This window comes from Paralichthys olivaceus, chromosome 15, assembly GCF_024713975.1.
Source record: "Paralichthys olivaceus isolate ysfri-2021 chromosome 15, ASM2471397v2, whole genome shotgun sequence".
NCBI classification, from domain to species: Eukaryota; Metazoa; Chordata; class Actinopteri; order Pleuronectiformes; family Paralichthyidae; genus Paralichthys; species Paralichthys olivaceus.
The window spans coordinates 5,256,323-5,269,363 of NC_091107.1; the positions used below are offsets into that span (position 1 = coordinate 5,256,323).

At 42.5% G+C, this 13,041-nt stretch overlaps 1 protein-coding gene across 1 annotated transcript in view; it reads right to left on the reverse strand.

Annotated features, from left to right (window-relative positions):
- Positions 1-61: 61 nt before the first annotated feature.
- The window catches only part of frem2a (FRAS1 related extracellular matrix 2a), a 54,942-nt gene continuing 41,962 nt past the window's right edge, over positions 62-13,041 (reverse strand). Inside the window, exons 12-24 of the mRNA XM_020097384.2 lie at positions 11,890-12,020; positions 11,299-11,454; positions 9,909-10,212; positions 8,127-8,258; positions 7,434-7,765; positions 4,480-4,672; positions 4,268-4,393; positions 4,037-4,164; positions 3,808-3,942; positions 3,551-3,677; positions 2,895-3,082; positions 2,652-2,798; positions 62-2,544 (exon numbers count right to left, since the gene is read on the reverse strand). Of these exons, the coding sequence (XP_019952943.2) occupies positions 2,005-2,544; positions 2,652-2,798; positions 2,895-3,082; positions 3,551-3,677; positions 3,808-3,942; positions 4,037-4,164; positions 4,268-4,393; positions 4,480-4,672; positions 7,434-7,765; positions 8,127-8,258; positions 9,909-10,212; positions 11,299-11,454; positions 11,890-12,020 (2,639 nt within the window). The 3' untranslated portion in view covers positions 62-2,004. The remainder of the gene's footprint in view (positions 2,545-2,651; positions 2,799-2,894; positions 3,083-3,550; positions 3,678-3,807; positions 3,943-4,036; positions 4,165-4,267; positions 4,394-4,479; positions 4,673-7,433; positions 7,766-8,126; positions 8,259-9,908; positions 10,213-11,298; positions 11,455-11,889; positions 12,021-13,041) is intronic.

Consider the following 13,041-nt stretch of genomic DNA (forward strand, 5'->3'; position numbering starts at 1 on the left):
CTTATTTTTGAGTCGGAGTCACATTCCAGGTCTTTACTCAGTAAAATCAGCAAATCCCGACCAGTAAGCAACAATATTTATTCTTAAATACATATACATAAAAACCCATTCATAAAAAGACACAAAGTGATTATCAAGTTTGACTGTTTGTGCTAAAATGTTCATATACATGGGGATAACTGGCTGTGGGTTATACACTACATTGCATAGCTTGGATTGGCATGTGTGAGGGATGTGGCTCAAAAAGTGCATTTGATGTCAGATATGGTGTCATTTCCAAATTCATCAGGGTGAAAATAATACGAATTCACACTCTTTAAGCTGTATGCACCCGTCCATCCCTCACACTGATTCATACCACAGATGACGTTCATCACATCAGATACGACCCTGATAAACATTGGAAACAAGTACATGACTCACAACACCATCATAAGACAGATATTTAGGAACACTGATCCCAGCTTGTTGTATATTCAAAGCAGAGTAAGACACAGGTTTCAACAACACAGAAATCTAACCAGTGACATTGATGAAAATAACGAGAGAGCAGATTATATGAAATGCCCTAAATGTAACATTTCTAATGGCGACACACTGATCTGTAAGAAGCTGTTGTTGTTTGCATCCTTTGTTCGAACAAACATGAGTCAGCACAGTGAAAACCCACACAGCACGAGTGACAGAAATAAAGCACAGGAACATAGTTTGAGAGAAACGGGTCAAATCATTGCATGTGAATTCAGTATTTGCTTGTTCACGGCACCACACTTAAGAGCAGTGAAACAGAAGTGGCTCCACAGAGCTTTTTAATAAGAACACAAAGTCCATTCTCTGAAAAATAAATAACTCCTGAGATGAGTGTCTCATATGTATGTGTCCAGTGTTATTTATGCCCAGAAGTATTTTAGATTTTTTTACAAAAGACACAACATGAGAAAAAAAAGGTGTGAAGAACCAACTCAGCAGCTACAGAAATGGTTGACACATCACAGAAGGAATTTCCTCATTTTATGGGCACCAAAATGAACAGTAAACATGTTGGATGAATAAACTATTCAGCTGGTTAAATTCTGACAGCAGTGGTTTTTATCTCCAGTCGTCTGATATGAGAGTCATGCAGGTTTCCTTCACAGATTGTGTTTATTCATTATCTTTACTGTGATATCCAGTGTGAACGTCCCAATATTCCAGGACAAAATATTAGACCTAAAGGCACAGTTCAGCCCGGGATGAAGATTAATCTACTCATGCAGCATATTTAAAAAAATTCTGGAGCCAAATATTTAGGTTCAATGTTTCTAATCAGTCCAATCTTTGTCTTTCAGCTAATATAGTCCTTGCATGGATGGATTTGAATTAACATTGAGGACAGTAAACACAGATTATTGTGTAAATAAAAGACGTTTGCATCCAATTGTAAAATGCAAAGATCCAATTTATTGTTCGCAATCTGTCTAAATGCTGTCCTGGTTTGCAGTGATGTTTTAAAGAGTTGCACAGTAGTTTTGTCAATAACATCTGAATGTTCTTTTTCAGTTCTCTCAGTGTGAACGTTGACATCACTTTGTGACAATTACCCAGGATTCAAATGCCACACTACATCTGTGACTGTGTGACACAAGCTGCTCTCTGTGACTCACACTGTCCTGAAGGGTCATAGCTGCTTCAGGCACTTTAACCATAAAGCCAGTTAGAGAGAATTGAAATCCCACGCTACCACTACAAGTACAAGTTGGAATGTTAAGTTAAGTGAATCGGACAGTGTGTAGTACTGGTTTCTGTGCTGGAATCAAGGTGCATAAGGGATCCAATACTGTAGAAACCCCCCCACTAACAGGCACGCGCACACTCACACCCAATAACGCATATGATCACTCTCAGATTTTTGGTGTTATGAAAGTAATTTAATATCAGTTAAAAAGAAAAAAAAAAGAAAATCCAAAAGTTTTTATAAAAGCTCCCTCATCCCTTTGTCCATCTGTCCATCCACATATCCGCTGCTCAGACCTCTGAGCTGTTGTGGCAGTCTTGCATCCTCACCACCAACATGGGCTCCGTGCTCACAGACCCTTTCACCACCTCCTGCACCCCCTCCCTCCATCCCTCCTTCACATCCTTCTGTCTGGATCGCAGCACGAGTACGACAGTGACCACGATGAGCACAGTCAGCAGCACGCCCACCAGCGCCCCCACCACTGTCACCAGACCCTCCTCTTCCTCCTCTGCGTTCAGCTCACTCGGTTCCAGCCCGTTGGCGAACATCTCGTTCAGCCCTGCCGCCCGCCTCTTGGTGCGGTCCAAAGCAATATGCATGATGTTGGTACCCCGGTTGTTGTCAGCTCCGATATCCTCAGTGACCTCTGGGACCTCATCGCCAGCTGATCTCCTGGAGCGGTGACCTTTGACACTGGAGGTGAGGTCGTTGCTCGAGGAAACCAAGGAGTGGTACTCGAGGCTGCGCTTCCCGATTCCTCTGTTAGCGCTCGCTTTGGATCGGACTGTGTAGATGGTGTGAATGAACCACTCGCGACCTGCAGCAACCTGAGGAACACAAAAAAATCATGAAGACTGATGTTCAATTCACAAAACTAGAGCAGTCACTGCTTTTTGAAGTAATTGTTTATGAGGAAAAATTAAATACAGGATACCTGAAACATGGCTGTAGAGTCCAGTCTGAAGCCATCAGACCCCGGCTGTCTGACGAGGGACATGGCTGACGGATCATCCACTGCCAGCACAGCGTTAAAACTCACGTCACCAAACACACGGGCCTGAGTCTCTGGCTGAGCCTTGTCCTAATGACGTGTGTTAGAAAGTAGGGAAATTATATTTTTGCTGTAAAATACTATTTTTCCATCTCTCAGTGCATTGAACCACTTAAAAATACTTACAAGAATCTTGAATCTATAAAGCAGTGACGGAGAATCAGCCAGGCAGCCAAATTCAAACTTGGTGGGATTGTACTTGGGAACGTATCCATCAGCTCCGGTGCAAAGGAAAACCTTCTCTATGCTGCAGAAGAAAGAGTCTCCCAGGTTCTGCACAGGGTCGACCATCACACGACCGTAGACCGTATCACCTGAAACAAAGGATGAGTCACATCAATATATAAAAAGAGATAGAAACAAAAATCCATACACAGAACATCACTGCTAACCAATGCCCACATCTTTACATATTAATTCTTAGATAAATTTTCTTCCTGTGCTTTACTATCTAATATGTATGAATGAAACAAAAACGACCAAATTAATTGAATCGTTTCAAACATAATGTTAATGTATATTTGGTCTTCCAGTAAAATGTAATGCCTTCAGACTTGAATTTCAGATTTAAATACCGCGAGACAATGTAGTGTCAGCTGATATAATGGTCACTGTAAACATCAACTCAAATTAACAGCTTCAAAAAGTGATATCAAGCTAATTTCCACATGTAGAGAATGGGACAAAAACATCTACAGACACTAGAGGAGTTCTTTGTTAATCTTCCCTGAAATGATCACAGCGGAGATGATTCCGTTTTTAAGCTTGTCAGAGACACTCACCCTCAGAAAAGGCTACGTCGCTCTCCTGACCGAAACCTGTGGAGCCATCGGAGAGCCACAGACTTCTCTTCGACAACAAGAACAACTGAGTGTTCAAACTGAATTCTACTGCAACCGGGTCGCTCACCTGGAGAGGGACGGACACAGTTAGCGAGGGATAGCATTGCTACTAAAGAGAGACAGAATTACTGATGCAGAGAGAGTGAAACGAAGAATAACATTTCTGGATCTTAAAGTCTAAACTGAGTCCGTCTTACTTGCTGGAACCTGATGTCGAGGTCGAAGGTGACTGGTTCTCTGGGACTGCAAACAGGTGGAACAGTGTATTCCATATTCTGTGCTGTCGTACAGGGGATCAGCTTCACTGTGTAAGTCCCGGAGTAATCTCTCACCTGTGTGGAGCAGAGAAGACACACAAGCGTGAGACTGTCTCCGTCCAGGTGTTTTCACACCACACAAATAAATAAATAATGCAGCCATACTTACAGCAAAGTCTGACGTGAACGTCCACTGCTGGACAGGCTGGTTGTAGGTGGGCTCACTCCTCACTAATGTGAGGTTAAAGGTCAGGCCCGGGTGGTCCACACTCATCACCATGGACAACATGGAGGTTCCTGGTTAACAGACATTGAGAGGAGGACAAGTTCATAAAGACTGCTTCATAAAAAAGTGTTAAAATCAATGAAACTGGTCATTTTTCTGTATCTTCAGTCTCACCAGCTCTTTTTATTCTGCCTCCAGAGTGAGACTCCAAAAACAGACCCCTGAAACGAGCCTTGGTGCGGAAGTTTACCACCAGACGTCCCTGGTCATTGATCCGCATGCTGGTCGGGTACAACGCACCTGGACACATGCAAACACGTGGGATTCTACAGAGGCTGTTGACCACAAACGGGGACTATCATCTTCTCTCAATCTGGAGAACTTACCCTGTAGTTCGGCCTGTGGGGGGCTGCCGATGCCGTCCTTCCACAGAATGGCTGTGTCGTATACAAACGTGAGACGCAGCTCGGACTGCAGGTCGAAGTGCTGCCAGCCACCGGTTCCCACGGGCGAGTGGAACACATACGACACGTAGAGAGGCACACGCAGGGTCACGTAGGACTGGACCAGGTTCAGCACCTGTACAGATGTTTCCAGCAGCGATGAGTAAAAACAAGTCTACTGAATGCAGCCTTCAAAACTATCAACCACTACAACTGCTCATAATGTTCACTAGTGACAAGACTGTTTCTTTACCAAATTTTGTAGTTGAAGCAATAAACCAGAAATATTTAGTAGCTATAAAAAGCAGTGAGGAGATGTAACAGGTGATCACACTGTTCTCCTCCACAAGGTGCTTGAACTCTTTCACTCCTACTCAGACAAGTCGTTCAGCGCTGTACACAAGGAACCACACTCACATGGGCTTGTGTAATTCTTTTCTATATTAGTTTAAAGTTTGGTATTTAAAGACTGGGAGGGAGCGGGGAACAGATCTACAACGCACACTTTGATCATATTTATGTACAACATCTTGTCCTTTATTCTTCATTGATTTATTAAAGCAAAAAAATCCCACAAATCTTGGAGCCATCATAAAATCTTAGATGTATGAACACAAGACAGCCACAAGGTGTCTCTGTTCACTAACATTATTTTGTGGACATTATTTTTATGCATCCACAGAAGTTTGACAAAAGCCAAAAGTATTTTTTAGAACTTGATTGAAATTAAATTGGACTTTTTTCTGTTTTCAGTAAAAAAAAATGTGAACGTGATTTCTAACCCCCGTATGTGCTCCCCCTTCTCCAACCATTCTTTTATTTGATGACATTTAGAGACATTTTAATTCTAAAGCAACATATCTAACCTAACACAGCATTACGTTTCACTGCATTGAGAGTCTGGTATCTTTGAGAACAGAGGGAATCTGCACAAAAGACCTGTAATTTATTACCCAATCCACCCGATGCACCACAGAATCTGTTTAGTCTCAGTGGAGTAAAATGTGAAATCGCTGACTCAGGAGTCAAATTATAAATTAAATGACTACAAACCATAGAAGACAAACTACCTCAGTCGTCAGGTTTGAAAAAGCCATAATTCTATTTTGTAAACCTTTTAAAAATAACTTTATACTGACTAGAAAAAAAGGAATACATTTTGCAGCAGCTCATCTTGCACTGGAATATCATCATCTTTACTTTTCAATTTTAGAAATGCAACCCAGGACAATGAAAAATAACTCCCCACTCCTAAATCTCTCATCTAAATAAAGGAGTAAATCATGGATCCAGCTTTTTATAACAATAAAAATGATTTGTATTTGAAAACAAGTTTCCGCAAAAACTACAGGAGGGAAACCTTCATGGACGGATGCGGTCAATAATAACCACAATAAAATTTGGTGCAGAAATAGATCCAGGTTTTTTTTTTCACTTTCTTTAACATTGTGGGATGAGGCAGAAATGTTTCTTTGATTTCTCTAAAAATACTAAATTGTTGTTGATGAGGGGGACTGATAGCAATGAGTGTGTGTAATTTGGTGCAGATACAAATAAAAATCTGGATCTAATGGATTTAAATGTGATTTCATAAGGGGGGGGAGTCTTGTGTCAGCCACTGTGTAGTAACAAATGGGACCAGAATCCTGTAACTACCACCTGCACTGAGAAAATGTGGATTCAGTGCAGGATATCAACAATTTATGTGTCTTCAATAGTTCTCCATATCTAAATCAACCTAATAGATGGTATGCTCTCCACTGAGTGTCATTCCAGTTTGAACATTAGTTTTGTCTTTAGTTCTTCAGAGGGAAACTAATTATCCACCTTTTCCTGCACTCTTTGATTTGTGCACCCTGGAGGAGCTGAAAGGTTGTGACTGCTTCTTTTTTTCCCCTTTTGGCACTTGTTAAAAAAAAACAACCTAACCCAAGTGACAGCGTGACAGTGATCTCCCTTAACGAAGGGGACTTGGGGTCTTGTGGATGACTGGCATCATGTGTAACTATGTGTGCAAGCTGTTCTCACTGTGACTGGGGACAAGTAAATTAATTTCTTATTTGTTCCCTATTGCTGTCTCTCACACACACATGCACACACACGCACACACACTCTGATCAGCACCATGAAGCTCATAGATCAAAGACTGAGAAAACACAAAAGAGCAGCAGGACATGAGCAAGGGAGCAGGGGTCTGTTTCCTAATGCACAATAACAACAAGAAGCAGGAGAAGAACACTGCAGCTCTGAACAGAACACAACAATAAAAGAACAATTGCACCATCTGCTGCAATGATGCAACAACGGCAGAGTGCAACAAAAGCAAAAAGCTACTGGAAGTTTGTTAGCATCAAACTGACAGCTGACAATAACACCGACATTTAACAGTAATGTCTGACTTCTCCAGTCAAACCACTGAGTCAGGAAAGGAAAAACTGAGCCAAGCTGCCTGATGGTAACAATTGACAGGATGTTGGTGTGCTTAAGGTATAATACTCCAACTCAATCGTTTCTTTTCCTTTCATGATTTCACAGATTTCTTACAAACTTTAATGCCCCTTGTTGAGAGCAGAGGTGTAAGGATTATTGGACAGGCTGGCAGCGCTTTGTTTGAGCGTGCATATCTCTGTGTACCTGTGTGTGCATGCACGCTAAAAGTTGCCAATCACATGATGGACTGCAGAGCTGGAAAGCATTCACTGAGGGAGACACAGGCAAATAGACATGGTGCCGTTCTGTCTGTGCGCCCCTCTCACTCAGAAGGCTGCAAATAAACTGAACATACAGACTGTCACATACACAGGTGGACACACACACACAGTCAAACAGATGTACATACAAACCCCTGATTGGAATTCATGCATTGTGTACATATGTGCACAGAAACCCACACACACCTGTCCATCAGTCCCTATGGTGCCTCCGCAGTCAGTGAGCAGCTCGGACATGTGGTAGTAGCTGGTGAACTCCCAGAGACAGGCCTCCAGGTTGAGGTTCCTGTAGAAGCGCAGCGTGCTGTTCCCCCGCAGAGCGCTGCTGAACTGATACGGCGCCATGTCTCCCATGCTCTCGGGGCTGCGCGTCGAAGCTGTGATGAAGCCGTAGCCGGTGGTGACCTCGCTGTGGTCGAGCAAGTTGGAGCAGCGGTGGTTTCCGACTCGAGTTCCGTCTGGGCTGAGAGTCAGGTCAAAGTTCATGAGTGGCCGAGTGGAGATTACTGGAAGCATGCCTGCGAGACAGAGAGAGGGCAGGTCATCCCGAGCGCCCCCGACTATCTTTGATGCAAAATGATTATTTCAGAAACTTGGAACGGAAGAGGCCGTTGAGTGGGGAGAAGTGGAGAAAGGAAACTAAGAGCAGGGGAGTGAGGAGGAAGGAAACCTGGTGGAGACAAGGCAGAAGCAAACTGATTAAAAATCAAGAAGGGAATGTTAAGTAGTGGGGTGTGCTGGAGGCTCTCTACACTGAGGTTCGATACAAACCATCTATATTCTGGCTGTCACGCTCCTGAGGATCCCCAGACGTGAATATTACACACACTACATCACACTTCATCTGTGGTACAAGTCCTGCCTCCAGCTCCGACCTACCATCTATGTGAGGCATGGTAACAGTCACTTTGATGAGGTTGGGGTGTATCGGGTCGTCTGTGCCCGTGTAGCGTAGCTTGGCGGAGAACGGCTCGGCGCCAACGGTCCCCATCTTACGTGGTTGACACATACCTTAAGTTTGACAGGGGAGACGAGGAGACAAGGTCAAACTGAACGTCTCTGATTCGAGCTAATAAATCCATGTGCAGTTATTTGACATTACAGCAGATCACACAGTAAAATACATTTCTCATAACCTGGCTGATCTGAGTCAGGTAGCAATTTCCATATTTCTAAGAATACCTTGTTACCGCCCAGAGAGAGAGAGCGAGTGTTGCTTTCAGGATTTGTGGGTAGAGGGAGCGGAGCATAAGTAATAGCATAGCAACGGCAGCATTTGAGAGAAGAGTGAGAGCTGTGAACTCTCTTCAAAGCTCATAGCTTGTAGAAGCATTGAATTATGGTTTATTGTAAATGGTTTGTATTTATATAGAGCTTTTCTGGTCTTAAAGGCCACTCAAAGTGCATTACAGTACAGTTTTCCATTCACACAATGCATCCATTGGCAATTTATTCAGCATCTTGTCTAAGGACACTACGGCACGCAGATGGGGAAGACTGGGGATCAAACCGCCGACCCTCTGGTTCGAGGACAATCACTCGGCTCTACCCCTCAGCCACAGCTGCCCTTGTTCGCAAAGCAAATGGTGTCTCTGCCTCATCTGCCATGTATTCATCCCCTTATAGTTTGATAAACGGTCCAAGCACATTAACTCAAGTACTTTAGTACAAATAAGAGATACTATTTTCCATTTTATACCACAAATTACTTCTCCTCCATTGTTTCAGGGTGAAATATTGTACTTTCAACTCCACTACATTTATTTGACAGTTTTATTTTGCAGATTAAAATTTTACATCCACAGCATATGATGATCTTTAACAATATGGCTAATTGTTAAAAAAGCAGCTTTAATATTAGTTTGATGTTTCAGTGACTGTGAATATGGAGAATGTTTCCTCTTTTATTCCCACACTTCGTCCCTGAACATATGTTCTTGCTCTATGTAACTTTGGTGAGATGGTACGATCTCCTGTGAGAAGTGTGGAACTGAGAGAAGTGTGGAACTGACTGTCTTTCAACAGTCAGAATCAGGTCCAGCGAGTTGAAGAGTAAAGCTGAACTGTAGATCATTTAAAAAGACTTAGAAGTTATTATAAAGCAGAGTTTATCTTTAATAATCATCAGGGAACTGTTTAATTATGAAGAATTCTAATCAGAGTTTGGTGGATTTGTTACAGCAGCAGCTCCTCTGGTTCAGGAAGTTGTGGATTGTGGGTAATTGCCACTGTTTAGTTGTGTTTCAGTTCAGAGCGTTGGAATACAGTCAGAGCTCTGGCTTTGTTTTTTCTCTTCATGAAAACAGAATTAAGTTGTGATACTTTAATGATTAAATTAAATTAGCTTCACCCTGATCAACTACAAAAGTAAAATTCTATTGACACATTATTGCATCAGAAATTAAAAATATGATATAATGACAATAGATACTCAAGTTTTCTATGAATTTTCTTATATGAATACGTCTCCATTTTTCTTTTATATCTTTTGTGTTTTCAGGACTGTCCATTCACATGTGTTATCCCTGAACATTCATGAAGCTGTGCGAGAACAAAGCGCTACTGGTTATCATTGATGCCAAATCCCTGTTCAATTCCTTCTATAGAGAAATGGAAACATAACTGGAAACACAGAGCAAATGCTTATTGTACTGTCCTCACCTTCCTCCTGGCTGACAGTGACAATGGGGCTGCTGAACTCTAGACCTTCATCCCCATTAGAATTAACAGCCCTGGCAGCGCACTGGACCCTGGAGCCTGCCTGGAAGTAGACCGAGTCCAGCGTGATCATCTTGGAGGAGGTGAAGAAAGTGTCAAAGTCCACCTCCCTCATGGGGCTGGTGACGCCGTCCGGGCCGGCTGGAGCGCTGATGAGCCAGCGGTAGCGGGTCAAGGTATTGTTGATGTGCTCGCTCACACAGATAGAGCCGGTCTTGTCGTAGTCTGAGTACTTGGAGTTGCACGCCTGCAGAGTGGATAAGGAACATAGCAGCAGTTGGTCGGTGGGTAGGGACAGCGGGGAGATGGGGAAGATACAGCAGATGCCGGAGGAAAGAGAGGCGGCGAATACAAATGAGTGACTGTTGCCATGGAGATCTCAATGTTTAAGTGAGTTATGTTTGTGTATTTGACTTCTTGTTGACGCTGCACCTAATTGTGCAGCACTCAACACTCTTATTTTGACAAGAGCACTTCACTTTGTCTTCATGGAGAACCTCCGACACAGCTGACCACAACACACACACACATACACACACACAAATGACTTAACACATCAGGAAAATCCAAGTGTCTCACTGAACCTGTATTCAAGAGTGGAAGTGATCTCCTGTGTATAAAAGCACTGACGCTGTGGCCTACTAAACTGTGTAATGTGCCTTTTAAGGCCGGACTAGCAAACAGTGGAAGGACACTTAAAGTCTGACTCAAGAGAAGCGTGAGTACTGAGGGTTAATAATGTGCCCCCCTCTCCCAGAGGATGAGGGTCCTGATTAGTTTCTGCAACTGAAGGTTGGAGCCAATTCCAGCTGACATTGATGGAGAGAGAGGGGGTACACCCTGCACAGGTTGCAAGCGTATCACGGGGCTGACATATAGAGACAAACTATTGACTCTCACATTTAAAGCTATAGGTAATCTAGAGTCTCCAGTTAACCTCAATATGCATGTGTTTGTACTTAATGCCCTCAGAGAACCAACGCAGACAGACCCTGGTCAAACCAGAGGTCAAATCTCCATCTTTTTATAAACTGTATAAAGACGGACAACACAACAGCCCTCCAAAAGTCAAGCTGAATCATCTCCACCAGCCTCTGGTGGGGATTTGTATGAGTATAAATCATAAATCCTGCTTCCTCCTTGTTGGTGGATTGGACATGAACCACACTAAAATTGTTACATGTTAAATAATACTGGTTCCTGTCATTGTGGGAAGTTGTTATCACATATGGGTACAACAGCATGTTTCAAATCCAAAACCATCTTGCTGTGAGACAGTGCAGTCATCAAAGCCGCTTGTGTTCCTGAACATTGTTCTGTCAGTTTGACTCACTGTCACACAGATGACAGGGTAGCCGGCTGGTGGGCGGAGGTTGTCTGGTGTCCTGGCGACGTCGTAATGGAGGAGAGAAACCACATGAGGCAAAGAGGGGAAGGTGACGTCAGCCATGCTGTTGGTCTCCTCGATGTACACGATCACTTTAGTAACCTGATCAAGAGAAAAAGAGATTTAATGAGAGCTAACTACAGACAGATACAGACATCAGGAGTTACATTCATGATTTACAGTCCTTCAGTCGTGGTTGATTCATGGTTTCTCTTTTTACTCGCTCTCTTTGCCTCTTCTCTCCTGCTTCCTGTTCTTCTTTCCTTGGGAAATCTATAATTCATGATGAAATGTTTTCATGATTCCTTCAACTACAGTAAGTGCTGTTGTTGTCTGCGCTGGAATAACCTTGTAAAAAGAGATCCCTGATTTCAGAGGGACCGACCTGGATAAATGGGAGTCAGATCAAAAAAAGGAAAAACAATGTTTTTTTCTTTTTTTCATCTCTTTCATTTTTCATCAAGCTGAAATTCCATCACTGTCTGTTTGGATTTTGTGTGATCGCTGTGTGATGGTTAGGCACGAACACATCCTGACCTGAGTTTCAGCCACCATGTTTTCATCAGGCTTCAGGTGGAGAGTAAAGGCTTCCCTCATCTCTCTGATGCCGTCAAACAGCACCTCCACCTCCACCACATGCTCCTTATCCCTCTGTTTGAACTCAATGTCTGGACACACAAAGACACACACAAATTATGTGTACACAACAATTTATAAAGCAAAAAATAATAATTTTGGACCTGGAAATATCGTCTGATTACACCAAAACTTTTGCTTTCTAAAAAAATATTCAGAGATTAGACAAATCTATCTTTTATTGCCTCAGAGTAATATATCACTTTGCTAAAAAGTATCTCACTTTGCAGGTTTCTATGGTGCCAAAGGTGCTCCGTCTCATTACGACATAAGTAATAGAGCTTTGCATCAGAAATGTGCTGCACTGAAGAAATATTGTGCAAAAATGAGATATTCAAAGCTGAATGATTCAAAACTGCAGGGAGATTTGCACTATTTGAGCAGCGGGTAGTCAGGTATGATTTGAATAGACTGAATGTATTCACATAAATATTTCAGGCCTTGATTAAGCCAAGAAAGGTTCAGTGCACTAAAAGCCGAGCGGTGAGAGAAAGATTTCACACTGCTGACAAAGCATGAAGAATATAGAAATTCAATAAAAAATTTGGATGACCCTCCACTGGACTATTGAAAAACCCTGAAAAAAAAGGGATGATTAAAATCAGCGACCCCTGCCCAAATAAATGACCAATTTCATTAGTTCAATATTCCTATGGGGAGCCTTGTTTCACACTTCACCTCAAAATGTCTCATATGAGCTAATAGGAAGAAGGAAGAATGAAGAGGGAAGAAGATGAAGGAGGAGGAAAGAACAATTTAGGAAGACAAACAAAGAGTAGAATAACAGGAAGAAAAGGAAGAAGAAGGGGAAGAAGAAAAGGAAGAGAAGAGGTCGAAGAAAGTTAAGAAGATGAAAGAGGAGGTTGAGGAAAAGAGGAAGATTAAGAAGGAGGAGAAGAAGGAGACGAGAAAGAAGAAGGAGAAGAAGATGAGGGTGAGGGATGAGAAGAAGAAGAAGATTAAGAACAAAAAGATTAAGAAAAAGGAAAATAATTTTAGGAAGGAGGAGGAAGAAGATTTAGAAGAAGACAAAGAGGAGGAAGAAGATGAAGG